The sequence below is a fragment of the Hyalella azteca genome, unplaced genomic scaffold (genome assembly GCF_000764305.2).
Source record: "Hyalella azteca isolate HAZT.00-mixed unplaced genomic scaffold, Hazt_2.0.2 contig13225, whole genome shotgun sequence".
In the NCBI taxonomy this organism is placed as follows: domain Eukaryota; kingdom Metazoa; phylum Arthropoda; class Malacostraca; order Amphipoda; family Hyalellidae; genus Hyalella; species Hyalella azteca.
In genome coordinates this window covers 226,461-254,241 of record NW_025943154.1, presented here as the reverse complement: position 1 = coordinate 254,241, position 27,781 = coordinate 226,461, and the positions used below count along the sequence as shown (strand labels likewise).

General features: G+C 41.3%; 1 protein-coding gene across 1 annotated transcript; it reads left to right on the top strand.

Annotated features, from left to right (window-relative positions):
• Positions 1-1,445: 1,445 nt before the first annotated feature.
• Positions 1,446-27,781, top strand: LOC108664989 (ATP-dependent RNA helicase TDRD9). Its single transcript, XM_018151700.2, has 34 exons — positions 1,446-1,548; positions 2,775-2,918; positions 3,182-3,679; positions 3,943-4,014; positions 4,510-4,659; positions 5,051-5,254; positions 5,581-5,748; positions 6,975-7,108; positions 7,947-8,030; positions 8,274-8,416; positions 8,740-8,906; positions 9,443-9,607; positions 10,339-10,635; positions 11,482-11,617; positions 12,018-12,172; positions 12,532-12,749; positions 13,057-13,209; positions 13,528-13,622; positions 14,159-14,258; positions 16,237-16,336; positions 16,660-16,793; positions 17,067-17,145; positions 17,469-17,534; positions 18,162-18,229; positions 18,454-18,598; positions 18,972-19,109; positions 19,586-19,765; positions 20,576-20,718; positions 21,805-21,939; positions 23,036-23,174; positions 24,109-24,227; positions 24,684-24,750; positions 25,398-25,552; positions 26,880-27,781. Exons 1-34 carry the CDS (start codon positions 1,486-1,488, stop codon positions 27,058-27,060), a joined length of 4,995 nt encoding a protein of 1,664 aa, XP_018007189.1. The 5' UTR covers positions 1,446-1,485; the 3' UTR covers positions 27,061-27,781.

Below are 27,781 nucleotides of genomic sequence, written 5' to 3'. Positions count from 1 at the left end.
GTATTCATCTCAAATATGAATATGATATCTACATGGTCAACTGTTCTGTATTAATTATTTATTTTCCTTCACTAAATTTCACTGTGTGCTATGGCTTGCATGCCATATATAACTTGAAGTTGATGAATTGTTCTGCTGCTTTCAGTCATGCTGGTATTAATTGAATCATGATTTACTGCTGTCTCCTGCAACTGCATCATTCGCTGGTTTGAGAGAATTTTGTGTGAAAATATGTACAGATGATGCATCAATTTATTACATGAATTAGGTTATGAATGAATGAATTGCATTTTGCCCCACCAAGCAAAAACATAAGGGCCTGATGATGATGATAAGGCAAAGCTGTTTTAAGAGCATGAGAGGTTCCAATAATTCCTTGTTCAAATGCAATAGTGGCTTAGCCAATGCTATCAAATTATTTGGCTTCATGCTTTTTGCATGGCTGCAAGCTTGTCTAAGTTGATAAGGTTTCAGTTTTAATGAAATTTTAATTTTTATGAATATCTTATAAAAATTAGCAGTAAATCAAAGCAAATAATCTGTAAGTACTGACAATTGACAAGTAAACTTCAACTGATATTAAATAAGTACTGTAGTTAGGGTACTAAAGTTTGTTTTATGTGCATATAACTTGGATTATGTACTCAACACAATGTATTTAATAGATGAATTTACTCCACTGATTTGTAATAGTTGAAGTGTAAAGTAATTATTCTTTTGTTGTAAAGCTGTAAAGTTATTATTCTTTTGTTTTTAATAGCTAAAGATTTTTCTAAATTTGCAGCCTGTCAGTGGAACACAAGTTTTACATTTTTTCAGTAAAATTTGTTGTAAGTAAGCAGAAATGCAATGGTCGGAGAGTGTATTTCCTTCTGAAGTGATGGGTTATATTATTAACTGAATTAATACCAAGGTCTTTTCTACTTATTTTTAGTTGTTAGTGCCCATCATCGAATTTTAAATTAATAGTTATTAGTGCCAGTCAGACATTTAAATTGAACAGGTGCCAACAGTTGATACAATAGTACTTCCTAAGGCAAATTCACTTGTGCAAATGCTATTTAACATATAATCATCACTACCAATGATCATTGTGTGATTGAATATTATCATTTAAACCTTGAATGATTTACTATTTGAAGTTGACAATCTTTAATATACTATTCACAATGCCTTATAGAAAAGGCATTCTCAGGCCAGTGTGAAGGCAGATATTATTATTCTATTTAACAGATCTTGGCAACATGTCAGGAACAAACTTTTATGCATGGACTTGCAGAATTACTAGAAAGTACATTACAATGAGTATGTAGATTTTCCTTGAAGAAAATGTAGATTTGCATAAATAACACAATACCATTTACAACTTATTATGTTATGATTTGATCAATGAATGGATAGAAATGTTTAAATGTATCAAAACTAATTGCTGTACATATTTTTCAACAGATTTGTATACATCCTGAAAATTCAAAAGTACTTAAGATGAGCAGGTTCACTGCCAATGACTACCTCAACTGGTTTGCTACCAAATCACTCAGTTTTGAGGTGAGTTATTTTCATACGGATGCATTTTCTACATTGTCTGTTACCTGTTTTAAAAGTTATGAGCAATTATATTGGTTTTATTGCTTCCACAAAAGAATGAACCTAAGTTCTAATGCATGCTAATTGATTGTTAAAAGTTGAATCCATGCTGGCAGTGAAGGTCATGTGCATGTGTAGGACCACATTCAGGCTTCTTTTCAATGCGAGTTTTCATTCATTTGTTCTTCCAAGTATTAGCCTTGTGCCATGTTGAAGCCCTACACTAAGTTAATATCATCTAAAATATGTACGGTAGTCTTTATCTTTTAATTTGGGAAGAGTCTCAAATTCTTGGTTTTATCAATACTCATGTTCGTCAAGATTTTATTTTGTTTTCAAAATTGTATTTGGCAGCAGTAGGTGGGAGACTCCATATTTGTAAAATAACTCTAGTGTCATGATCTTTAAAAATTTTCCACAATTCTCACGCTTCTCTCATAATATCTGAAGAAATGGACACACCAAAACCATTTTGTATTCAATTTAATAAAATATAATAGTAGACAAGTTAATGGTATATTGACACTCATGAGGAAAACTAGGTGAAATATACTGTACTGTGATGTGTATATGTCTAACATTGATAAATTTCTTCATTCATCTGGAGAGTTTATTAATTTATCTATGACAAATTAATTGAACATTAACATTACCAAAAAATTAACTTTATTTAACTAACAATTCAATTATGTGACCAAAATTGCTAAAAATGGCAGAAGAAAAGAAAATTCTGTGGAGATTCGTCACAAAAATCCTGTTGTATATTGATGAACAAATGGGGATATTTGTTCAGCATTGTGGTGTATATATGTTCTGAATGACTATAAAGCTACCTATAGGAAATAACCCCTTTTTAGAAGTGTATTTTTATTGCTGAAATGAAGTGTAGTTTTGTTTTCAAGAAAATTTAACACTGTAATGAAGCTTTTCATCCAAAAATATTATCTCGCTCCTTTATGATAGCATGAATGTCCTCTTGCTGTTGTATTTATATATAATGCCTTCTTGTATTTATATATATATGTTTATATATAATGTATGCATATTATATGTGTATAATAAAATGTACATATGCTTATATCATTATATTTATAAGTTAATATTTGCTAAACCTGTGTTAATTATTTTTTATTTCCCTGCTTTATATCATGTTTTTTTAATGAAAAGCTAATTGAAATTTATTTCAGCCACCTAAGATGACCAAGGTGAAAATTCCGAAGCAGAGAAATAAACTTGAAGAAACCGTTCCCTTGCCTCTGTACAAGTGCAGGGAGCTTGGCCAGCACTATGTGGACAGATATCACCAGCAGCATGTTCGTGAGACCCTCGAAGTGAGTGCCATTAATCATGCTATTGGAGCCTCATTTCATAAGCTCAAATCTTATCAGGATTGAATTTATATTGGATTGATATTCAATATAGATTCTAGGATATCTTTGCATAAGTAATTATAAAATATGATGAAAGTTGTAGAGTTCTAGCCAGTGACCAAGTTAGGTTTTATGTGTGGTAGTCTTCAATTCAATATTGAGTAAATACAAATATATTTTTTTCCTTAAAATTATCGTTGGTTTTATGAAATTCCTGTTAACAGTCGGAAGAAAGTTTGCCGAACACTCCTGACATCACATCGGGCGGTGAGCAGAGCTTGTGCATGACTGGGGACGTTTCTTCTCTAGCAGAAGATGAGTCATCTCTGACCCACTCTCTGAGACGGGTGAACCTCAATCAGAGTGTCTCCAGCAGCTGTGCTGCCGGTGCAAGTGCTTTTCCTCAACCCGAAATTTCATTGCTCGATGATGAAAGTGACACCGAAACTCTAGCTGGTGATGAAGATGTATGTGATGAATTAGACCCCAGTGCTGAGACACCTTCAACCACGAATAAAATGCCTAAGAAGAATACACCAGTCACTGTCGACTATAGTTTGAGTGCCCTGGAGGAGGATACCATGCAGGGATCTGTTGCTGGAGCTCTGTCTCTCGACACGGCGGTCATGGCACAGGAGCAACTCAAGGTTTTCCAGCAATACAATTTTGCTCACCGAGATGCCAAGACTGAACAACTTCCTGTCTTCAAATACAAAGATGAGGTAAATTTTTAATTGCTACGAATAGTTGCTTCATCATAGTGCTCAAAAATTGTTGCTAACAGAATTAATGCTCCGGCTTTTTTTTTTTTTGCCTTAATGCTGGAAGGAATTTCTTGTTTCTTTGAAATTGTTATTGCTGTCTTCTTGTGTTCAATGGATTATGTTGAGATTATCTGCAATTTCCGCCCCCTTTTTAACTTAATTTTGTTTCAATTCGACATAACATGATGAACTTTTCATCGCAGCAAAAATATTTATTTCAGATTCTGAACAAGATCAGAGGCTACAGAGTTGTGGTCATAGAAGGACGCACTGGCTGTGGAAAATCTACTCAGGTAATAAGCATTGCTCAAATAACGTGCACGGGTCTCAATTTTTCCTTTATGGTTGTACATTATTTTCTCGGGTCCATCATTTGAATTTAATTTTGAATTAACTACCAGGTCTATTAACTTATGTATGATATTATAACGATGAAGGGGGCACAGTGGCTAAAGTTCAGAGTACCAAGATTGGTGCGCAGAGGTGCGGGTTCAATCCCAGCTCTGTGCGCCAGTTTCTGGTCAAAATCGGCAAGGGGGCCGGGCGGTCAAGCAAATAAAATTTGAAGCAGTCAGTTGCGAGCTCGAGCCCACAACATGCTGTGGATGTTCTGCAATGTTAAGAATCGGTGACAGGGCTACGGTCTAATAAACGCTGAAACCGCTGTATTATTTTAGAAGTGGCTATTCAATTTACTATAAATTAACTATCAGGTATATTATGTGGTTATTTCCTATGACATTATAACTGTAAGTAGCTATTCAATTTACTATTGAATTACCTACCAGGTCGCCCAGTACATCCTGGATGAAGGCCGCGATGAAGGCTATAATGTGAACATCTGCGTGACGCAACCTCGCAAGATCGCCGCCGTCACGCTCGCCAGGCGCGTCTGTGAGGAACGCAAGTGGAAGCTTGGCTCTCTCGTCGGATACCAGGTAATGCTTAGATACCAGGTGATACTTAGATACCAGGTGATGCTTAGATACCAGGTGATACTTAGATACCAGGTGATACTTAGATACCAGGTGATACTTAGATACCAGGTGATACTTGGATACCTCTGGTGATACTTAGATACCATGTGATACTCGCTCTGCTGCTGTCAGGTACCAGGTGATTAGATTTTAGCTGGACCGGCCCTATGTACCTGTGCTCTAATGTATTTTCACGTTATTATGTACTATTACTTATGCATTATCTATAACACATAAGTTAAGCATGGCCGTAGCATAACCATTTCTAGGCTCGGGTCGAGAATAAGAATCACATCGCTACTACTGCAAAGTCTTCATGAATAATCGTTGTACAACCCACCTCCTCCCACAGGTGGGGTTGGACAACTGCACGACGGAGGACACGCGTCTCAGCTACGTCACGACCGAGGTGCTCGTGCAGAAACTGATCGTCCAGAAGAGCCTGGACCAGTTCACGCACATCATCCTTGATGAGGTTCACGAGCGTGACCAGCACACGGACTTTGCTCTCCTCATCGTCAAAAAGCTGCTCAATACCGTCTCCAGAAATGTTAAAGTGAGATTCAATTATTTTAATTATATTTTGGTACAGAGGATGTATACAGTACAGATTATCCATGACATTGTGATCGCGAATGATTTTTTTGGTGATTATTATCTTTTTGTAAGCCAGTATTGTAACAATACTCCAATTGCATTGAATTTTTGATGTAAAGATCAATTTTAATACCCGCTCTTTATATGTATATCGGCCATTGAAAGGATTCTTGAAATGTCTTTTGCTCAATATCAACATGTGAAAAATAATGATCCTTTAAAATGGTTGGCACTCACAGACATTAGCTAAGAAACACTGCCGTCAGATATGAGGTTGTTGTGCAGGTAATCCTGATGTCAGCTACCATCGAAGCTGACAAATTCGCCAAGTATTTCTCGACGCCCGTCATGGGACGTCTCTTGCCGGCTCCCATCGTCTCCATCAACGACATGTCGCAGTTCAACACTGAAATATACTACCTCGACCATCTGGCTCCTATCTTCAGGGAGAAGGTACGCTGTCAAGGGTTTGCTCTGCTCATATTTTCAGGGAAAAGGTACGCTGCCTAAAATTTTTCTCTACTTTTATCGAAAAGGTACTTTGCCAAGGGTTTACTCTGCTCCTATCTTCAGTGAAAAGGTGCGCTGCCAAGGGTTTTTCTCTGCTCCTATATTCAGGGAAAAGGTATGTTGCCAAGGGTTTTGTTATGCTCTTATCTTCAGAGAAAAGGTATGTTGCCAAGGGTTTGCTCTGCTCCTATCATCAGGGAAAAGGTATGTTGCCAAGGGTTTGCTCTGCTCTTATATTCAGGGAAAAGGTACACGGCCAAGGATTTTATTCTACTCTTATCTTTAGGGAATAGGTATGCAGCCGACGATTTTGCTCTGTTCTTATATTCAGGGAAAAGGTCCGTTTCCAAAGATTTTGATGTATGGACGGTCATCTGGATTATGAGGGGGCCTTCAGAAATACGTCAAGATACTAGAAATTCTTGAGTAAAACAATATAGGGATTGCGTAAATAACTGACAACTGAAGCGTCTGTTTGTGGCATGAAAACGTAAAGTTATGAATTAGCTAACTGACGAAGATTTTATAATCCTAAAGAATTTATTCAGCATGAAAGAGAACCTTTTCCTACTCTCAGTATAAAGAACGTAAGAGGTATTTTTTATACAGTGCTGTTCATAAAGATGCTGCTGTTATTTTAAATGTCATGGGCATTGAATGATCTGATACAGTTTCAGAACAATCACTGGTAGCCTACCGTCAATGCCTGTAACGTTGCCACGTTACTTATGTTGCCGGCCTTCAGTAGAAACGATCTATTCTATTGACAAAAATGAACCTAATCTTTCTAGCAAGCTCTAAACAGCTTCGTGGTCATGTGGTTATCAAACACTCCAAATTGTAGTTGTGACCAGTAGTGTACTTTTTCAGTGAGAAGTGGCGAGGTTAAGTGCACAAACCGCTGAGTGGAAACTTGTGTGTCAGTGGCCGGAGATCCATTAGAAATTGATTGAGTGAAATATCATTCTGTATTCCGGATAATAATATTATTGTTCTGATACCCAAATTATCGTAACAAATTATACGATGGTGTCCATAATTATCTATAGACTTGCGATAGAGCTCTCTAAAAGATTGCATGAAGTGTTGCGTCCATGTACAAGTTTTACTTTTTTGACTTGTGTGTCATTAACGGTACGGGTGTTTTGCTTATATTGTCGTGTGTGCAGATGGGCAGTTTGATGCAAGAGTCGGAGCCGTGGGTGTCGGAGGAGCTCAGTGTTCTGGTCGTTGAGATCGTGCAGCGCTTCGATAGAATCGATACCCTGCCAAGCCAAGGCAGCTCCGACGAATTGTCCACCAGGTGCATATCCAGTTATTTTACATAACGTCTATAACAACCCCTCCCCATCATCCTTTCATATAGTACCCCTCCCCATCATCCTTTCATGTAGTCTTCTACAACGTCTACACCAGCCTCCCGCATGTGCTTTCTTTTCATGATGCTTTATAAACCGCACACACCAGCCTCCCGCATGAGCTTTCTTATCACACCAGGTCTTCTACACCACCTACACCAGAATTCCGCATGAGCTTTCTTATCACACCAGGTCTTCTACACCGCACACACCAGCCTTCCGCATGTGCTTTCTTATCACACCAGGTCTTCTACACCGCACACACCAGCCTTCCGCATGTGCTTTCTTTTCACACCAGGTCTTCTACACCGCACACACCAGCCTTCCGCATGTGTTTTCTTTTCACACCAGGTCTTCTACACCGCACACACCAGCCTTCTGCATGTGTTTTCTTGTCACACCAGGTCTTCTACACCGCACACGCCAGCCTTCCGCATGTGTTTTCTTTTCACACCAGGTCTTCTACACCGCACACACCAGCCTTCTGCATGTGTTTTCTTGTCACACCAGGTCTTCTACACCGCACACGCCAGCCTTCCGCATGTGTTTTCTTTTCACACCATGCCTTCTACACCGCACACACCAGCTTTCACACCAGGCCTTCTACACCACCTACACCAGCCTTCCGCATGCGTTTTTTCTTATCACACCAGGCCTGCGCTGCCCTTTGCCCCGGTGTAATTCGTAGCAATATGTTAATCAGTGTCTGTGTTGTCACTAAGATAGTCCTTATATGTCGATGTCGTTTATGAATTATGTTGAAGACCATCCCCCTTGTCTCAGAGGGGCGGTGCTGGTGTTCGTGCCTGGCTTGATGGAAATCGAGTTGATCATCACTAAAATGCGAGCCTGCGCGGCCGACAACAAGTAAGTTGAACGCCTCTGGAGACATTCTCTGTTATCATAATTTTTTTGTTTTGATTGGATATTTAAGTTGCGTGGTGCTGTTATATGTCTCATTGATCAATTTTCCTGCTGGAATTAGCTGAAGTATTGTAATCTATAACTGAAGGACAGGAATGATATTTATCTGCAATTTTGAATAATTTAGGACGAGATTATTGCGGCTTGACATTTTTTAAAAGATATTCCTGTTTTTACTTTGCTCAGGTGGATGCTGTTCCCGCTGCACTCGAGCATCACGTTGAATGAGCAGGAGGAGGCGTTTGCTCAGTGCCCCCTCGGCTATCGCAAAGTCATCATAGCCACCAACATTGCCGAGAGCTCAATTACTGTATCTGATGTTCGTTATGGTGCGTAGGCTTTTATCGAACATTGTTTTCTATAATGTTCAAATTAGGTAAATTTCCCTAGGATTTTTTTAATTTGCGCCTTTGTTGTGATAATTTGTTGAAGTGCAGTAGAATGTTTGCTTGTCAGCTTCTCATGACTGTTTATGTCCAGCTAACAAATATCTAACTTATCGTAATTGATCACAGCTAAAATTTTTTTTTCATGCCCGGCTGTTCGGAAACCATATTGCCTTACCAGCCGGTGTTTGGCATTTTTTATATTCGATTTTGTAATGTAAATCTACCGATGGGTATGGGTGTGAACCTTTGTATTGCCCGGACAGTGATAGACCTGTGCATGACCAAGACGCTGCACTGCGACCCTATCACCAACTACACGTGCCTCAAGCTCGACTGGGCCAGCAAGGCTTCGTGTGACCAGCGAGCTGGCAGAACTGGACGAACTGGCAACGGTCGTGTGTACAGGATGATCACTCACTTCAAGTACAAGGTTGTTATCGCTCAGGACCTATACTTTCCAAAAAAAAGTTAAGAGACCGTAAGTTCAGCCGCAAATAGTTGACGGCCTTTCAAGCAAAATCCACCAATCATAGACAAGAAAATAGAGCCTAAGTACTTACGTTCACTTAGCGAGTTTTGAAAGTATGGCCCCAGAACTGCAAAATTTTGCGTATATTTCTTTAAACCAGTGTGAATCCTTTACAACAGTGGTTCCCAAACTATTTCAGGCTGGCGCCCCCCTTGGCTCCCCAGTGAATCTCTAGCGCCCCCCCCCCCGGGACGACAGACTGACACATAAAAACAAACGCCTCTTTCTTGAGATTTAGTATGCTGCAATTTTTAAAGAGAAAGGTTAAACGCAGATCTTTCTAAAGGTCCCCACAGATCTTTCCATCGCCCCTAGGGGCGATATCGCCCACTTTGGGAACCACTGCTTTACAATGTGTAAGTCATTTACTGCACGTTAACTATACAACATGTCATAAATGTCGTCACTTTGGCGCTGATGATGTGACGATGCCGCAGAACTTGCCGAACTACACGACACCTGAGCTCCTGCGCTGTCCGCTCTCCGTGGCGGTGCTGAAGACGAAACGCCTGTGCATGGGCGAGCCTGCCGCCCTCCTCGCCCTCGCGCTCGACCCGCCCAACATCGCTGACATCGCGCGCACCATCCTCGACCTCAAGCAGGTGGTGTATGGTGCAGTCGTGATGTGTGTAGAATGGTGATAGGTGCAGGGTGGGGATAGAGGCTGGTTGGTGATGAGGGCAGAGAGGTGATGGGGCAGAGTGGTGAGAGATGCAGGGTGGTGAGAGGGGCAGAGTGGTGATAGGTGCAGGGTGGTGAGAGGGGCAGAGTGGTGATAGGCGCAATGTTGAGAGGTGCAGAGTGGTGAGAGGTGCAGAGTGGTGACGGGGGCAGAAAGGTGATGGGTGCAGAGTGGTGACGGGGGCAGAGAGGTGACACGTGCAGAGTGGTGACACGTGCAGAGTGGTGACACGTGCAGAGTGGTGACACGTGCAGAGTGGTGACACGTGCAGAGTGGTGACTGTGGTGATAGGGGCAGAGTGGTGATAGGGGCAGAGTGGTGATAGGGGCAGAGTGGTGATAGGGGCAGAGTGGTGATAGGGGCAGAGTGGTGATAGTGGTGGGAGGTGCAGAGTGATGATATTTGCATCATTATCACAGTTGCGGGTTCGAGGCTCGGCTACCGATAACAATTTTGCAATGTCTAGAGACTGCCATAGGCCACACGAGAACTATCTTGAACGCTCCTATGCTATTTTATAATAGATTTTGGTAAAGGTGCATTTTTATTTATTGCATGCATGCATACATGATGAATATGAAGATCCTTTTAACAGGTCGATTAATTTGATACGCGTTAAGTCCGGCAATAACGAATTATTATCTGGATCAGCTGGGCTGTCTGTGTGTGTCGCCCGAGGCGTCGATGTCTGCCCTGGACGGCGAGCTCACGTACTTGGGGGAGCTGGCCGCCCAGCTGCCCCTGGACCCACGCCTCAGCAAGCTCATCGTGCTGGGCCAAGCTCTGGGCTGCCTCAGGGAGGCCATCATCATAGGTGAGGCTGAGCTCGTTGTGCTGGGCCAAGCTCTGGGCTGCCTCAGGGATAGTAGCTGGAGTCCAATCCGTAGAGATGAGGGCTTCAGCTACCGTCGGTCGAATATTTCGGGTCACTGCACGATGAAGATGCTGGTGTGTTTCTCCAGCACAGTGGGAGTTGTTGTCAAGGGTGTCAGGAAGCCTGTTGAATTCATCACGGAACATGAGATGAAGTTGCTCGATGGTAAGACTTTGAGACCTGGTCTGGTTGCGAAATTGTCTCAGGTGGCAGGAAAAACAGCTGCTCAATGTCGATGAAGTTACTCCAATTACTCTAAATTAATTCAATTAATCCAATTAAATTATATTACTTCCTTGAACCTGAATTTTTATCAACCAACGTCCACTGAAGAATATTGTTCGATCCTGAAAATTCAAATCAATGATTTCTCTAGTCATTAACCACTCGTGTTTATATATATATATTGGTGTACTTCGGCAGAAGCCTTTCTTTTATGCTAGTTTGATTGAAGACCATAGCATGATTTTTATTCACAATATTTTTATTGTTTTCTAGGGGTCGAAAAAAAAAATTAACGTAATTAGGTATATTATAATATAAGGTATATAGGTACGTAAGAACGAGCGGTATACGTAAGTTAAGGTATATTATAATATTATAACTTTAGAAAACAGCCAACGAGCTCGTTGCTAACGCAATTATGCGAGTGTGTGAGACTGGCAAAAAACTTTGTAAACATTATACATTGTAAAAACAAGGTTCCCAATTGGATCGTAAACATTTAAAAGATTACACCCTTTGTATTCACGTCGATAACTTCTTGCCATATACGACATTTTTTTAGTATCTCACCAAAGAACCATCTCTGTAACGCGTGCAGCGTAATTTTTTTATATTCTCTTCAATTGATTACAGCGTGATTATGATGGAAATGAGTTCCTGAACAATAAAATATTAATTTTTAACTCTTTCTGAAGGTGTGGCGAAACTTGCACGGCCGCGAAGCGTTCCGTGAGTTCGGTGGCAAGGCTCAGCGCGACCACAGCAGCTTCCGTCCTCATCTGTCGGGTGCAAGCAGGCGGCCCATCAACGATTCTGGCGTAACTTCCAGTGGTAAGCTGTCATGAATTGAATCCGCTCGTTAAACTTGCGGTATTTAAGCATGAAAGTCATAGGATTAGAAATTTATTTTATTAGAGGTTGAGGTTATTTAATTTTAGTATTCAGAGTCGATGTGATTATTAAGATACGTTACCAGCTTCTGCATACGGCGATACGTATATTTTACTCAAATTGATGGTTTTATTATCGTTAAATGTGTATGTAAATGTGAAGCCTAAGGATGTGTATGGCGCTTGCCAACTAAAAAGTAAACTTCAATAGCAGTATGTAATCCGTACATGAAACCTCAGCACCATTTGTGTTCGGTTCAGTGCAGGATTTGTTGCTATGGTTTTTCGATCTTTTGCTCAGTTGTTTGATGACCATAATTACGCATCACTGCGTTGATTAGAGGTGCAGTGGGCCAAGAAGAGCTACGTTCAGCTGCAGCAGCTGCGTGAGGTGCAAAAGCTGGTCGAGGAGCTAACGGACAGACTCAAGTACCTCCGCGTGGTCCCTCTTAACTTGCAGAATCCTGTCACGGACCATCAGCAGACCGTTCTTAAGGTTAGCTGCCGCTGCATTATTATATATTCATTGTGACCACATTCTTGTTTACCATCATCTTCATCCTTTATTCTGCAAATTAATGATTTTTAGAGTATTTTGCACTTCAAGTATGTCGTCTACCGTTCACAAATTCTTTTTTTTCAACTCCACATCATTGTGTTGTCAGTGTAGGCTCAAATTTGCTGCCGTGTATGAGAAATTTGCTGCCGTGTATGTGAAATTGTATTGCCTACAAGCGATGAAAAATATTTCGCCCGTTAACTAAAATATATCTTCATACTCTGTCGTACACTTTATATGATCATTTGAAACTTTCAAAATTACAATTCAATAGCCAGCAGAAACTTTTATTGCAGTTATGCATCGCGGGAGCCTTTTTTCCGCACTACTTCCGTCGTTGTCGTTCGGATGACTACGAGCGCGAGACAAACATCGAGCTCAACGGGCACGACCCGTACAACACGGTGATCGTGAGGCGCCTGCCCGTGCAGAGCGCCGTGCTGTACGAACCTCAGATCAGGGAGCTCTTCAAGGAGTGCTCCACCGACGTCGCTATCGAGATAGAAAACTCCAAGTGAGTCTAGATTAATTGTTGGTAGGACTGTAAAGACGTAATGTGCTCCGAATGGTGTGACAGTATATAATTTTAAAACCTAAGGAATGCATTTGCTTGCTTCAAGTTAAGCGTGGATTACTAGTTTTGTTTTCACTTAATTTTATATAAAAAGTTGGGACTTATTGACGAATTGATTTCCGTCATTACACATTTCAAAAGTAATTTCGCGTATTGAAGGTCATTCATGTTATTCAGTGAAATTTTATGCATTTTTAGACTAAAGTGTTTTGATACTGTTCGCTGACCCATCCCATATCGTGCGCAGGGCGTACGTGATGTTCCGGCGCGCACGGTCTGCAGAAGGCAGCGAGGAGGCGCAGCAGAGTATTCCTGGGGAGTTCCCCACCGCGATGTACATCGCTCTCAAGATGGTACAAGTACCGCGCTTCAAGGACGCACTTCAAATTAATCTATTCAGGTAAACCCTTTATCTTGCCGTGTTCAGGTCAGTCTGTTCGAGGGTATATAATATTGAACAGAATTCAGCTTATTCGCTAGCTCTCCTTATGAGACTGTAGGGTGTTGAGGGCCTTTTTATTTTCTCTTGAATCTATCTGCCAAGTGTACGAATATTTCATTAAATGGTAATAATTTTAATGTAGTAGTATAGCATTTTTGGGACCCACCTGAAGCAAGTGCCTAGATGTATGTTATTTATGAGGGTAATTCGTTAATGTCTTCGCAGCGCCGTCGATCTGTTATTTATGAGGGTAATTATTCGTTAATGTCTTCGCAGCGCCGTCGACACTGAGAGGCTCTTGGCTGTTCTGGAGGAGGAGCGCAGCGCCGCCGTGTGCACCGCGGCAATGGACGCCTCCAGCTCCATCGACGGTACGCGTCTCGGTGGTCTGGACTCGTGAATTGCCTTATACAATTTTTCTTGGTTGTGTGCTCCTGCCGAACACATAGGTACAAGTGCCGCGGAATATTCACGTTTCAGCTTCATGTATTACAAGTGCCATTGAACATTGATATTTCAGCGGGATGTTTCATTAGTGCTGCACTTATGATATTGCTTACCTATTGCGCGTCTCCATGATAGAGTAGTTCACCTCCAGATTATGGTATGGAATGTAAACCTTTATGACCATGAAGCGTTTTCATTCAAAGTTCCTCACATTCTGTTTATACCTGCCATTTGTTTTCATCATAAGTAAAAAAATGTAACTCAGTACTCACTGCAGTGAGTGACAGAGAGTGCATTTTCTCGTCGACGAAAACGTGATCACGGACAGACGGACGGACGGACATGACGAGCACAATAGCGCCTTTTTTCCAGAAATGAAAAAATGCGCTAAAATGCCAACTAATGACCTAGTCAACAATTTCTTGGCTGCATTGAAGTAACCTGCATTATTACTTCTTAGGTAACATGTCGAACTCGACACTAAGTCTCGCCCTCAGCGGCATCTCCAGCGACATGAACTCCTCCCGTCAGTCCTCCTACTCCTACTCCAGAGTTTTGCGGTAGGTTTTGTTTTATGCCTGTCCGCTCGGAAATTATTGTACCTACTGTATCATTGTATGACGCAAGCACGTTGTACTTACTGTCGCCTAGAATTTGCATTTCGAGTAAGCACGTTTCCCTCAGCAGTGCACATGTGAGAACCCATTTCAATCAGAGGTAATTTTAGGTGTATAATTTGTAGACTACTAGACTCACTGTTCCTGCTACGTTACTGGTGTTCAACTATTTCTGATAGCTTTTCATTGGGTCGTACGCTAATTATAAGCCTACTAGGATATATCTATATACTCTGCGTTAGTGTTTAGTTTTTAGTTGTAAAAAATATCCACAATATAATTTTTTTGGTTTGTTTGGTGACTCATAAACGATTTTATGTTATTAAGAGCTATGCTATTTTGAAATTAAGTTCCCTCCAGAGTTGCTATTTTGAAATTGAGTTCCATCCAGAGTTGCTATTTTGAAATTAAGTTCCCTCCAGAGTTGCTATTTTGAAATTAAGTTCCTCCAGAGTCTCTATTTTGAAATTAAGTTCCCTCCAGAGTTGCTATTTTGAAATTAAGTTCCCTCCAGAGTCGCTATTTTAAAATTAAGTTCCCTCCAGAGTCGCTATTTTGAAATTAAGTTCCCTCCAGAGTTTCACTAAGCAAATATTGCGAGCATTTTTGCGTTATTAGCTAGATTTGTTTCTGTCATTTACTCTGTGCCATGCATTTCATAGAACTCCGTGTCAAATGGCAGTCTTTGGGAATTGACAGCAATGTACTCAAATGGATCAGAGATTTTCTAGTAGGGAGACGCCAACGTGTCAGTATTAATGGGTCCGTACTCCGTATCAGACTGGACTCCAGTGCGCAGCGGCGTGCCACAAGGTAGCGTTATCGGGCCTGTTTTATTCGTTGCGTTTATAAACGATCTGCCAGAAGCTCTGTCTAGCGTGTGCTCGATGTACGCTGACGACACAAAAATTTATAATACAGTGAAGAATACGTCGCAAAAAGTACAGTTACAAGGTTATCTTGACAGGCTGGTTGACTGGGCTGATAAGTGGCAGCTGCGTTTTAACGCTGACAAATGTAAAGTAATCCACCTCGGCAAGAATAATGAACAGCAAGATTACAATATGAGAAGACACGGTTGCAACGACAGAATGATGATATCGAAGTCGAAAATGGAAAAAGATTTAAGAGTTTATATCGACAATGAGTTGAATTTTTCGAAGCATATTGAAGGTCAAGTTAATAAAGCCAATAAACGACTTGGACTGATCAGACGCTTTTTCGAGTTCCTAGATGCAGAAGCGATGAAGCAGTTGTTTGTTGCTGTCGTGCGCCCGAACCTAGAGTTAGGAAACGTCGTGTGGTCACCGAAACTTGAAAAGGACAAAAATTTAATAGAGAGTGTTCAAAGACGTGCAACAAGGATAATTCCGGGCTTGAAAGGCAAGTCCCATGAAGAAAGATTAAAGATTGTGAAGCTTTCAAGCCTCAGTTATCGACGTCTGCGTGGGGAACTCATTGAAGCATACAAGTATACTCATGGCTTATACAAGGTCCCAGAAGGATTAATAGAATTTGAAACAAGAACCAACACCAGGAGCCACGGCTATAAACTAAAAAAACTGCGGTGTAACACATCCATGCGACAACATTTCTTCTCGCTTCGAGTCACAGACATGTGGAACAGCCTCCCTGATAGCATAGTTGACGCTCCGAGTATGAACGCCTTCAAAAACAGACAAGACAATGCTATGCAGGAGCATATGTTCAGTCTTAAAAATTAAAATGCCTATTAAATTACGGACCAGGCAATAAGTCCAGTAGCTATCTCAATCAATCGTCAGGTATGGAAAGATCGGGTTCCAAAGGCCGGCTCCCTTGCGAATCAAGTCACGAAAAATTCAAGAATCGGCAACAGGCCATGGGCCTATTTCTTCAGTGCCGACAATTCTATTCAATTCTGTTCTATGTCAATTCACAGTTACGGAGGGCGTCAAATGCTGTCAGCGAGGACTTCTGGGTTTCGACCTGCCGAGCTACCGCCGTCTGACCAGCTCTCCTGGAGGATCACAATTGTCTACGTAAGTCAGGCCTGCAAAAAATACTTTCACATGCCTTCTCTTATTATAGGATTATTCGTGTTAACCGGTAACGATTCAGTCTCTTTAGTGCTCAATTCATTGGGTGAGGCTAATTCGCCAATTATGTTATGTGATATTGAGACTATAATCATATATTTGTATTTTTTCCTTAATTATTAATACCAAATGGAACATAATGCAAGTATGTCTGTGTTTCAAACGTCTGTTTGTCGCCAACTTCCGCAAATATTGATAAGATTTTAATCCAGTTGTCCTTTGAATTATATTCAGTTGTCAGTCGGGAGTACATATTTTATGTACAGGTTGAAACGGCAGGCCGCGTTTGGGCTCGCAGCGACAAGTGTGCAGCAGAGCACTTGCAGTTCGTCTCCAGCACCATCAACTTGGCCCTGCAATCTGTCGACGATCAAGACGTGCCTGGAGCTGAGCTCACTGGGTAACCTCACCTGCTTTGGTCCATAGTTGATCTGATTATGCGTGTAATAGCTGGGCTTTCGTGTTGCTATCTTGTTTTATCTATTCACAGTTTTTACTTTTTAATAAGTTTGCCGTCATCTGAAATCGATGCTAATTTCTTTTCTTGTGCTACTTAGAGTTGACTATCATCGCACTTTCATGATTTTTACGTAGCAATCAGATTATTTCGGGATAGGAAATTGAACGATTTGGTCAGCGTACGCAAATTACTGTTAATTTCGCGTGTCGGCAGGGATCGACTGGCAGTAAACGAGCCTGTGCTTGCGCCTCGCACCAATGCTGAAGGTGCCACGCAGTACGCCCGAGCTCAGGTAAGTATCATGTCGTGACTTGTGGACGACATTGTACGTAGCTGCTCTTTCGTGCAAAACTACCTAGTTATGGATAAACTTGCACTGAATTTGCTGGCAAGATTTGCTTGGGATTTTTGTTCAAATATTTGATTGTATTCTAATTGTCATAAATCATTGTAAACGCATATGATAAAGATTATATTAATTATTACAAGTTATGGTTAATATAAATGAGCGACTGATATCATGTGCAACACGAAGTAATGAAGTCAGGAAGAACATCACGTCAAAGATAATGTTTTTCGTCCTTCCATTAACTCTTACATCACCTGTTATCGCAGATTGAAGAACGACCGAGAGGCTTCAATAGCGCGCACGCCAGAAACCGTGAAGAGAAGTTGATCAAGGTAAGGTTCTTCCCGAAAGTATTCCCTTCGGAAGTAGAGTCTCAAATAAATGTGTACTTGCTCTTTTAAAATGTCTGGAAAGTGGTTGAAGGGGATGTTCAGCTTTAATCATATGAATGGTAGCTTGATTTACGCCGATCTTGTGTACCGATATATATCAGTGGTAGGTACTTATAAATATTGAAAAAAATATACCTCAGTACTCACTGCAGTGAGTGACAGAGAGCGCATTTTCTCGTCGACGAAAACGTGAAGTCACGGACGGACAGACAGATGGACATGGCGAGCACAATAGTGCATTTTTTCCATAAATGAGGAAATGCGCTAAAAAGCGCCATCAAGCGTTATTTAATTTGACCCACTTCTATATTTGAGTGAACATTGTTGTTATGAACATGCCTGCGCACAGCTCTGTTCTGAACAAATAGAAAACTAGACGTTTAATTCGAAGTTGATTATCCGTAACATCTGAGAATCCCGATATCCTGTTTTTATCAATCCTCATAGTGGAGTAATGTAAATGAAATTAATACTCGTTCTGAATAATGTTCAATATAGGATTCCCATTAAACTTCAATTTTATTTATATATATCTTTGTTTTCTTATTCTTTCTATTATTGCTTCAGGTGTTCTTTGTGGACTACGGCAACACCGCCCTTGTGCCGGTGTCATCACTGAAGCAGTTGCCAGAAGCGTGAGTTGTTGTGCGGTGTGACCGATCGCATCTTTTTTCTTCTTAAGAGGGGAGGGTTTCCCTCATCTGAATGAGACCAGAAGCTAGCAAGGCTATTCTCCTACCTAGCGAACCAAATTTGTATTTCCTACAAATGTCTTGTTTTACGATATAATTTATTAGATGAAATATTTTTAATAGTGATACTGGGTACTTTCATTATGTTAGTGGTCAAATTATGGCAGGTTACTGAGCGTGCCACGGATGGCGGTCGAGTGCTGCCTGTGCTTCCTCCGGCCCGTGAGCACGAGCTGCGGCGGCGCGGCGTGGAGCAAAGAGGCCAACGACTTCGCCAAACGCCGCCTCACCAACAAGAAGTTCTTGGCTAAGGTATGGTTTTTATTATCATTGCATTAATTTTAGCGGTGCGTATCGTTCCTTAATAAACTTTAATTTTGTTGGGGGGGGTAAACTCGTCTGTTTAGTGCATATTGTTTGATGACCAGAAACAGCCAGAATTTTTTGGCCATGGAAGATGGTTCTTAAATAGGCTTTGTACCTCAATGTTGGTTCAAACAATGTTGTTGGTTCACTACACTCATGCTACATGCATTGGCGGGCAGCTCTTTATCTACTGTAACTGTATACTTGTACTGCAGTGCACTCTTTACCCATTGTAACTATGCGTGTACTGCACTCAGTTTATCCACTGGAAGTATAGAAGTACCACACTATTTTTTATCCACCTGAACTGTATGTACAGGTGTACAGCTGCGTGCACGGTATGGCGCGCATCGAGCTGTTCGACAAGCAGCCTGGCAACGATCGCCTTCAGAACTTCAACGACTTGCTTCTTGTCAAAGGCTTTGCTGTGCGAGCCCTGGAGCCGCTCGAATCTCAGGTACACAAATTAAACTTTACTTCTATTGTGACCACCACACTGTGATTCTCGGAATACTAAAGTGAACCACATTGTTATCGCAATAACGTTGTGGACCACATTGTTATCGGAATAACGTTGTGGATCACACAGTTATCGGGATAGCGTTGTGGTCCACATTGTTATCGGTATAACGTTGTGAACCACATTATGTTCTTCTCGAAATATCGAAGAGAATTTTAGGGATGAATATAATGGGTACACTGGAATTACACAGAAAGTTAAGTGGGATGATTTTTCTCATGATTACAGTAATATCAACATTTTTGTATTCGAAATAGTCATTGAAATTCTTAACGTCCGTTCATAGCTACAAATTACAGCTAAACCGTTGATACATGATGAAGTATTCCCATAAACTAAATATTGTATACTGTATTTAAATATTTACATTTCTCAAACAATTCTTTAAAAAACACTGGTTTTGCGTGCTCTAGGAGGACCACCGTATGCGACTGCAATACATGTACTCGTCTGATCGCACGTGCACGCCTCCTGGCCGTGTGCTCGGTGGGCCAGACTCCTCCTTCTGCTCCAGCTCCTTGTCGCTGTCGTCAGCCCTCAGCACCACATCCCTCGGCTCCTCAGCCTTCAGTGCGCGCCCCACTACCCGCAAAGTATGAACTTCTTCAGAGAAAAGATCGCATTTTTACAGTTGCCCGTTGTTTTTTTCAAATGATTACTCTCTGTGGAAAACCCTTATATGCTTATTAGTAGCCGATAATCCTTAATTTTGCATTTGTTAGTCGAAAAGTATGTCAGAGAAAAGCTTGCCAGAGAACAGTTGCCCGTTGTTTTTCAAATAATTATTTTCCGCGGAATATCCTTGAATGCTTATTTGTAGCCGATAATCCTTTATTCTGCACTTATTTAAACTGTCTATTTTGGATTTTTGGTGTAATTTTAGCAAGTCATCTTAAGAGAAGATCTTAATCTGATTGCCTGGTCTTATAATCTATATTAGACGCACGTTTTAATATTCCCAGTTCATTAACTTGATCGATTTTAGTGGGAGGCTAATGTTTGAATATTAATTACGTATTGTGTGCCTCATAATAATTCTGCTGTTATTCTGGGCCATGATGCGCATATTATGCGTCGTTAACAAGATGTGCAAAGAAATACTGCGCATTACCGGCAACCTAACTGCTTTCAATTATATTATCAAAAGATAACTTGTTAAATATCGGCTCCTAATTGTTCTATAGGAACATACCTAACTGCAATCTGGTCGACTCGATAAATTGACGATCCCCTTATTCAGATTTTGACTAAGAAAATCAATAACCAGAGAAAAAATGCTCGGCCATCGGTTTTCTGTACTAGTAAATTTATCTATCGCTATGTTGAAATCGGTAGTCACGTTTATGCAGTTTTCCGCAAATAATTATTGCCTGTAAGTTGCAAGGAAGAATTTATTCGTGCAGAGTCGCCTGTTGGGCCCGTACTCGCCACTGCAGCTGCAGTTCCACGCGCTGCAGTTCAACACGCTGGGCAAGAAGGTGCGCATCGAGCCTGAGAGCGTCAACAGCACCGCGCTAGACATGGAGCCACAGAACCCCCATGACAGGTCACCGCCGCCTCTCGTCTCTTCTACGTTACCTCTCGTCCCTTCTATGTTACCTCTCGTCTGACGTCTTGTATGCTGACGATAACTCTGATCACCAGGCCTCTAGATACGAATAGTATTGTGCATTGACGGTAACTTTGGTCACCCTGCCTCTAGATATGAATAGTATTGTGTATTGACGGAAACTCTGATCACCAGACCTCTAGATACGAATAGTATTGTGTATTGACGGTAACTCTGGTCATCAGACCTCTAGATACGAATAGTATTGTGTATTGACGGAACTCTGGTCATCAGTCCTCTAGATACGGATTGTATTGTGTATTGACGGTAACTCTGGTCACCAGGTCTCTAGATACGAATAGTATTGTGTATTGACGGGAACTCTGATCGCCAGGCCTCTAGATACGAATAGTATTGTGTATTGACGGTAACTCTGGTCACTAGGCCTCCAGATACGAATAGTATTGTGTATTGATGGTAACTCTGGTCACCAGTCCTCTAGATACGAATAGTATTGTGTATTGACGGTAACTCTGGTCACCAGTCCTCTAGATACGAATAGTATTGTGTATTGACGGTAACTCGGGTCACCAGGCCTCTAGATATGAATAGTATTGTGTATTGACGGTAACTGGTCACCAGTCCTCTAGATACGAAGTGCTTTGATGTCAGTCAATGCCTTCGTTATTTGAAGGTTCATGGCGTACGGCCCATATGTTCCCGAGTACGCTAGTTTAGATGACTCGAAGGGGCCTTCACTTGAGCGTTGACTTTCGTTTAGATGCCGTTGAATAGTGAATCATTATTATAATAGCGGTTTCAGCGTTTAGTAGGTCGCAGGCCTGTCGCCGATTCCTAATATCGCAGTACATTCAGTGTTTTGAGATCTCGAACTCGCAACTCACTGCTACAATTCCGCTGTGCTTAACCGCCCGGCCTCCTCGCCGATTCTGACCAGAAACTGGCGCACAGAGCTGGGATCGAACCCGCGCCTCTCTGCCAATCTTGGTACTCTGAACTCTAACCACTGTTTCGTTTTTGTTGAACCCGTATAATATATGATTGAAATGTGTGTGGGCGCAGGATGTTGGTGAGCTCGTTCGTGTCGCTGAGCGGTAGTGAGGAACATCTCGTGGCGCGCAACACGACACTCATGCCAGCCGTGCCTGGCCTGCTCTCCATCTGCTGCCTCACGTTCTGTCACGGCGCTGACATGAGGTACGCTCATCACGATGGAACCAGCTCCTATCTTATCGAATTGATCTTTTCTTTCTTATTTAAATACAGAGAAATGAGATGGTTTGACTTAATATTGTGACGAAGGTATGTGTCACGGCGCTGACATGAGGTACGCTCATCACGATGAAAACAGCTCAGTATCTTATCAAATTGATCATCTCTTTCTTATAGAAATACAGAGAAATTAAATGATTGAACTTGATATTGGGACGAAAGTATGTGTCACGGCTCACGGCGCTGACATGAGGTACGCTCATCACGATGAAAACCGTTCAATATCTTATCAAGTTGATCATCTCTTTCTTATTGAAATACAGAGAAACGAAATGGTTGGACTTGATATTATGACGAGATGTCATAATATTAGACACTAGATACTAGATAAATTTCCAGCTACTTATGTTAAACTTACAATTTACGCGAATACTCGAGTAAAGAGTGCAATTAAATCGTTAACGACTCGTCTGTTTTGGCCGTTAGAAATAAATTTAAAGTTTGAATGTCAGGTTTAATGAACTTACTCGCCAGTCTGTTAGCTCTGATGCATGGCAGATGAGCTGTAATATTAATCATGAACGGTTTAAACCGTACATTTCTGTGTACGTTCGCGAGTTGCTGTCTTCTATTGCTTTTCACCTGTCCCTCCTTGTCACTTCGTCTCTTTGAGATGCTTGCACTGCTTCTTTCAAGCCAGCTTCAGCGGGCTGGACGTCTGAGACCTTCAGACGTCCTTGTGGGTGATGAACAATTTTTGATTTGACGAACATTCGACAATTAAAACCTTCGACCTCTTTAGTGATGTTCATCTGGATTTCCGGTGCATGATAGCTAAATAGCTGAAGCGCTAGTAAACATGGGGTCACACAACTAAACTAACTCGTGTGAATGTAGAGTCGATCGTACTACCAAGATTTTATTCTTATTGAAGAAATGGATTTCATTTAGATAACTTGTGTTGATTGATTCCATACATTGAACTCTTGCGAGTTAGTGTGGAGAACATTAAGGAAAGCGTGTGTTATTATACGAATTAATTACATGTATATTGTATAATTATGAGTGTAATTATTTTCAGAGTGAGTGAAGACGGCTGTGAGTACACTGGTGCCATCATCGGACTGGGTGCTGACCCCGACACCGGTTACCCAGCCTACCCTGACGACGACATCGAGCTCGCCTTCGATATTCCCTTCACCAACCACGACCTAGAGAAGGTAGCTCATTTGTTCTACTATGTTTTATTACTTGCCGTATCTTTATCTTATTTTGTTAAGATTCTTTATCTTCCTATTTATTTATATTTGCTGTTAATTTTATAATGAGATAGTTTATAAGGCTAAGCCCGCTTTGGCACCAATTCTAGACATCTCGGAAATTCCACAGATTACTGAGAATTCAATACCTTAACTCGCTTATCGTCACTGAACTCGCTTTAAACTTATATCATTTGTGTGTAACTTCATGGTGCTGATCTCCCGTTTCTCCCGTGAATTTGTTTTTCTAATGATAGTTGTAAGAATGCGTGGGTTAGAATCGTTAACGTGTGCCGTTTCTAATTGTGTGAATAAGAAATTTCTTCTGAAGCCTAATTCAGAGTGCTTAGAAAAACGTTCCTTAATTAACACTGCCAACACCAAGCTACATTCCTCAACAGTCCTACTGTCTACACTAAGCTACATGCCTCAACATTTCTACTGACTACAGTCTACATCAAGCTACATGCCTAACCATTCCTACTGTCGACACCAAGCTACATTCCTCAACATTCCTACTGTCAATACCAAGCTCCATGCCTCAACATTCCTAATGTCTACACCAAGCTACATTCCTCAACATTCCTAATGTCTGCACCAAGCTATATTCCTCAACATTCCTAATGTCTGCACCAAGGTACATTCCTCAACATTCCTACTGTCTACACCAAGCTACATGACTCACCATTCTACTATCTACACTTAGCTACATGCCTCACCATTCATAATCTCTACACCAAGCTACATGCCTCACCATTCCTTCTGCCTACACCAGACCATTCCTTCTGTCTACATGCTTCATAGCAATTATCTATACCAGCCTACTTACCTCATGAGCTACATGGTCCCTCGTTCATTTTCAACACAAGCATGATCCCCATTGCTTTGTCGGCAGATCAACAAGGTGCGCTACCTCCTCAACTGCATGCTCAGCGGACCGCCCGGCAGCGCTGGTGCTCTGGATCCCGCCGCGTTGGCGGAGCGTCAGAAGCTTCTTCGCACTTCCCTCCTGCAGTTAGTCACGTTTTCCCCCTGTGTTTACTCTGTGCCAAAATAGTATGATCATGTTGTTGCTATTGTGCTGCGCATTGCGGGTAAAATTATTCTCCGAATATTGTGTTTTTGAAGGCCTATGTGACAAACATTCCCACTACTATTTTTAGAACCAAAACTTATTGCTAAGTTTGATGTATTGATTTTTTTTACAAAACTTAACCCTTAGTTCATCCTTAAGGAAGTTGGTTTCTGTTCTAGATTTTTTTTTTTTTTTGTGAATAAATTCGTTGCAAACTAGGCACGGTCACGGCCAAATATGTGGGATATGAAAAAAGAATCTCGCTATCGAAATTTGTTCTGTTCATGCAGCGTTCTGCTGATATTGAAATATATGTACATTCCCTAGTCAGTGAAAGAGCAATTTCATTGCATTTATATTGTATTATTTATAATATTTCATTTATTATATTGCAGATTGTTGGATGAGCAGAAGCCTTACAAACGACCCGAAACCAGCGCCAGTGCCTATAAGTGGAATGTTGTAAGTTTAATCAGTGTAATCCTTGAATCTCTGTTCATGATAAATTAAGGCGATTCTGTTAATTAAGTTTTACCTTCCTTAGTAATCGCAAAAAAGCTTCCATGTTATGCGATGTGGTTATTGATGCCACTAGGAGTAATTCCTATACGTTTTTAGGAACTCGTATATGTGGCGCTTGTTTTTAATTAGTGTTTATATGTATCAAGGAAATGATTTTACTTGTATTTGTTTTATACCATTATGGTGCGTTCTGCTTGGGTTTCATTTGTTATGTTCGTGAATGTGAATGGTCTTCACTTTGAAGACCTCGAGCACAATGGCTGATTTATAACCTATTTAATAAATGAATTGTTTTTATTCTATTTTAAGGCTAGCTCTTACCATAAGCCTTCATACGTTTGACATGTTATGAGTCAAGGTGTTTCAGAATATATTTATAAGGACATGACGTAAATGTTTTAATGTTGATTGTTTACATTGCGGTTACTCTGGTAGAGCTGTTTGCAAAATCGGACAAGCTAATTAAGTTTTCATTTTAAAAAATGAACTGAAGCGTTGAATAGAGTAGAAACGTACACTACCATTGATTGAGTCGTTGAAGCTTATTGAGTGCCCAATTATCTAACATTTGAAGTATCAATTTCTAGATTCCTGCAAGCTCGCTGCTGGAGCCCATCACGGAGCCTGATGAGATGGTGCAGGGCACGCCTGTGTTCCCCCTGCACCGTGGCGTGGCCCTCGCCACGCACTCGACGCTATCGCGGCTCAAGCGCACCGACGCCCTCGTCAGAGCGTATAATGAGTTAGTGCAACGCAATTTACGTTCTTATGATTGGTTAATATGTAGCATTGTAGTAAACTAAGTGTAATGGAATTTCCTGGCTCTAATTATTATGTTTTGTTATATACGTTACTATCTTGTATTTATACCAGAGTTTTCTTGTATTTGTTTGATCCTATTTTCATTTCTTAAATTGTTTTGTCCCTAACGCGTACTGAAATTATTCGCAAAGATTGCCTTTGTCACTCTATTTCTGTATTTGTTATAATTTGAGTGAAAAACCTATACTGTTGGGTTGAAATTAAGTTATTCCATAGGCGTTGAATCTACTTTCTGAGCTTTATAAATTTTGTGAGCTAAGGCAAACAATTAACGTATCCTCAGAAGCCTTACTTCGCTCGTAAGCGGCTATGAAGCTTATGCCAGGGCGTTAAACGCGTTTGTCTTCCATTGAAGAGCTGAAGTTTGTATCCCTGTTTTCGGTGCCTACTTCTAGATAGTGTAGTAATTACGATAGGTCTCATCATCGGCTTGCTTGTTAGACGCCAGCATTGCCAAATGCCAACATCTTTCATAATCTTCCCGTGCGCAAAGCCTGCTACTGAGTAAATAAGCTTTGAACTTGAGTTCTTATAGCCAAGGATGCCGTCAGCTAGCCAGGAGCCGCTGTTCCAGCTAGTCTAGTTTTCGCAGCATCTACACCACCGGCATTCATCTTCCTCCGCACTTTACACGACTCTCCACCCACCACCCAAACAAACTTTTCCGGACCTAACCTAACCTCATTAGCTGCAGCAAGGTAGAGAAGCGGGGAAAGTAGGGGACTGGAGCCGGTTATTAACTGCAGCAAGGTGCAAGGTATAAAGCGGTGTAAGTGTGGAGGTAGGCTCATGCTGGGGTGTAGGTGTTGTGAGAACTATACTGGCTGGAGCAGTGACTGCAGGCACACATCACATTTAGCTTCAAGCCGTCGCGGAACTGGTATGTCTTGCGGTGCTTCTAGCGTGGTCGGCGACTTCGTAGCTCTGAAGCTGAGTTCAGCTGAGCACGTTTTTACAGAGCGTTTGCTACAATTAAGGCTTGTGTAAGAGTTGAATTTGTGGCCGACGGCTGCGCACCCTCTTTATCATGAATATCAATGTTGCCTTAATTTATGAGCTCTTTTTAAAAAGCGGCTCGTACATTATATCACTTGTTCTGCTCGTACATTATGAAATTGTTCTACTAATCATGAAAATAACTACTTTTTGTAGTTTATTCCCTTCTACATAACTGAGCATTTAATACTTCATATATGCTTTTGCCTATGCCATTGTTTAACTTTATGACTAAGTTGCACGTGTTACAGTGTAATGCGCAGCGCATCGTCAGGCCGTCACGACAACATGTCGATGTGGGAGCGCTGCTACGCGTGTGACGCGAGTCTGGTGACGCTGCGTGACGTGGGCGAGCACCTCGACAGCATCGCACATCAGGACCGCGTGGCGGCCCTAAAGCGAGTGCATACCGGTGTACGAGACGCATTCTAGCCTGGATGCTGCTATGACTACTGATGATTACGTCAATGACCGGGATATTTCTTTTCGTTCCTCGTTACTATTTAGCTTTAGGTGTCAGACTGCTGGAATTACCTAGTCTCCTTCATTTTTTTTGACTTCTTTATTCAAGAAGCGGAAGATTTTTTTCCTATACCAAAGGGTTTGCCCCGTTGCAGTGACCCGTTAACACTCAACTTGTTTAGTTTGTCGGACCATAGCTCGATGGTCATGCGTTATTCAGAATCGTCAATGGCGGTGCTCTATTTTCAATCAATCACGACACGAGTTTAACTCGTTACACACCATTGGGTGCAGCTATGCCTGATATTTGTTCCTCTCGTCACTGAAGCTGTCACATGGTTTGTCTTTTAATTCATAGGAAATGGTGTCCCTACGTCCTAAGAAAGTGATGCTCTGTAGCGTTGTGCTACTTTCAAACACGATTGTAAAGAAGTCCGCTAGTTGCTATTCATGATTCACAGCTCAATATCCCCCATGAAAATGGACAAAAGGTCATAGATTTCATACACGTTCCCCTTCTCATAGTCGTTGCCGAGTGGGCTCATGACGTTGTCATGAAACTCGTTACTTTATTTTTTTATGTTGAGTATTACATAAATTGTAGATCGTTTCTATTACGTTAAATAAGTTGTGGCTGAGTACATTAAGCATATTATTTACTTTGTGCCTCAAGTATACACTTGAACAACTT

Bases quoted from the DNA above. Each gene is read 5' to 3' on its own strand.
- LOC108664989 (XM_018151700.2), top strand. From the start codon at position 1,486: ATGAGCAGGTTCACTGCCAATGACTACCTCAACTGGTTTGCTACCAAA. The intron at 16,794-17,066 runs GTAACCTCACCT...GCGTGTCGGCAG, and splicing joins CCTGGAGCTGAGCTCACTGG to GGATCGACTGGCAGTAAACG. The intron at 20,719-21,804 runs GTCACCGCCGCC...GTGTGGGCGCAG, and splicing joins CCACAGAACCCCCATGACAG to GATGTTGGTGAGCTCGTTCG.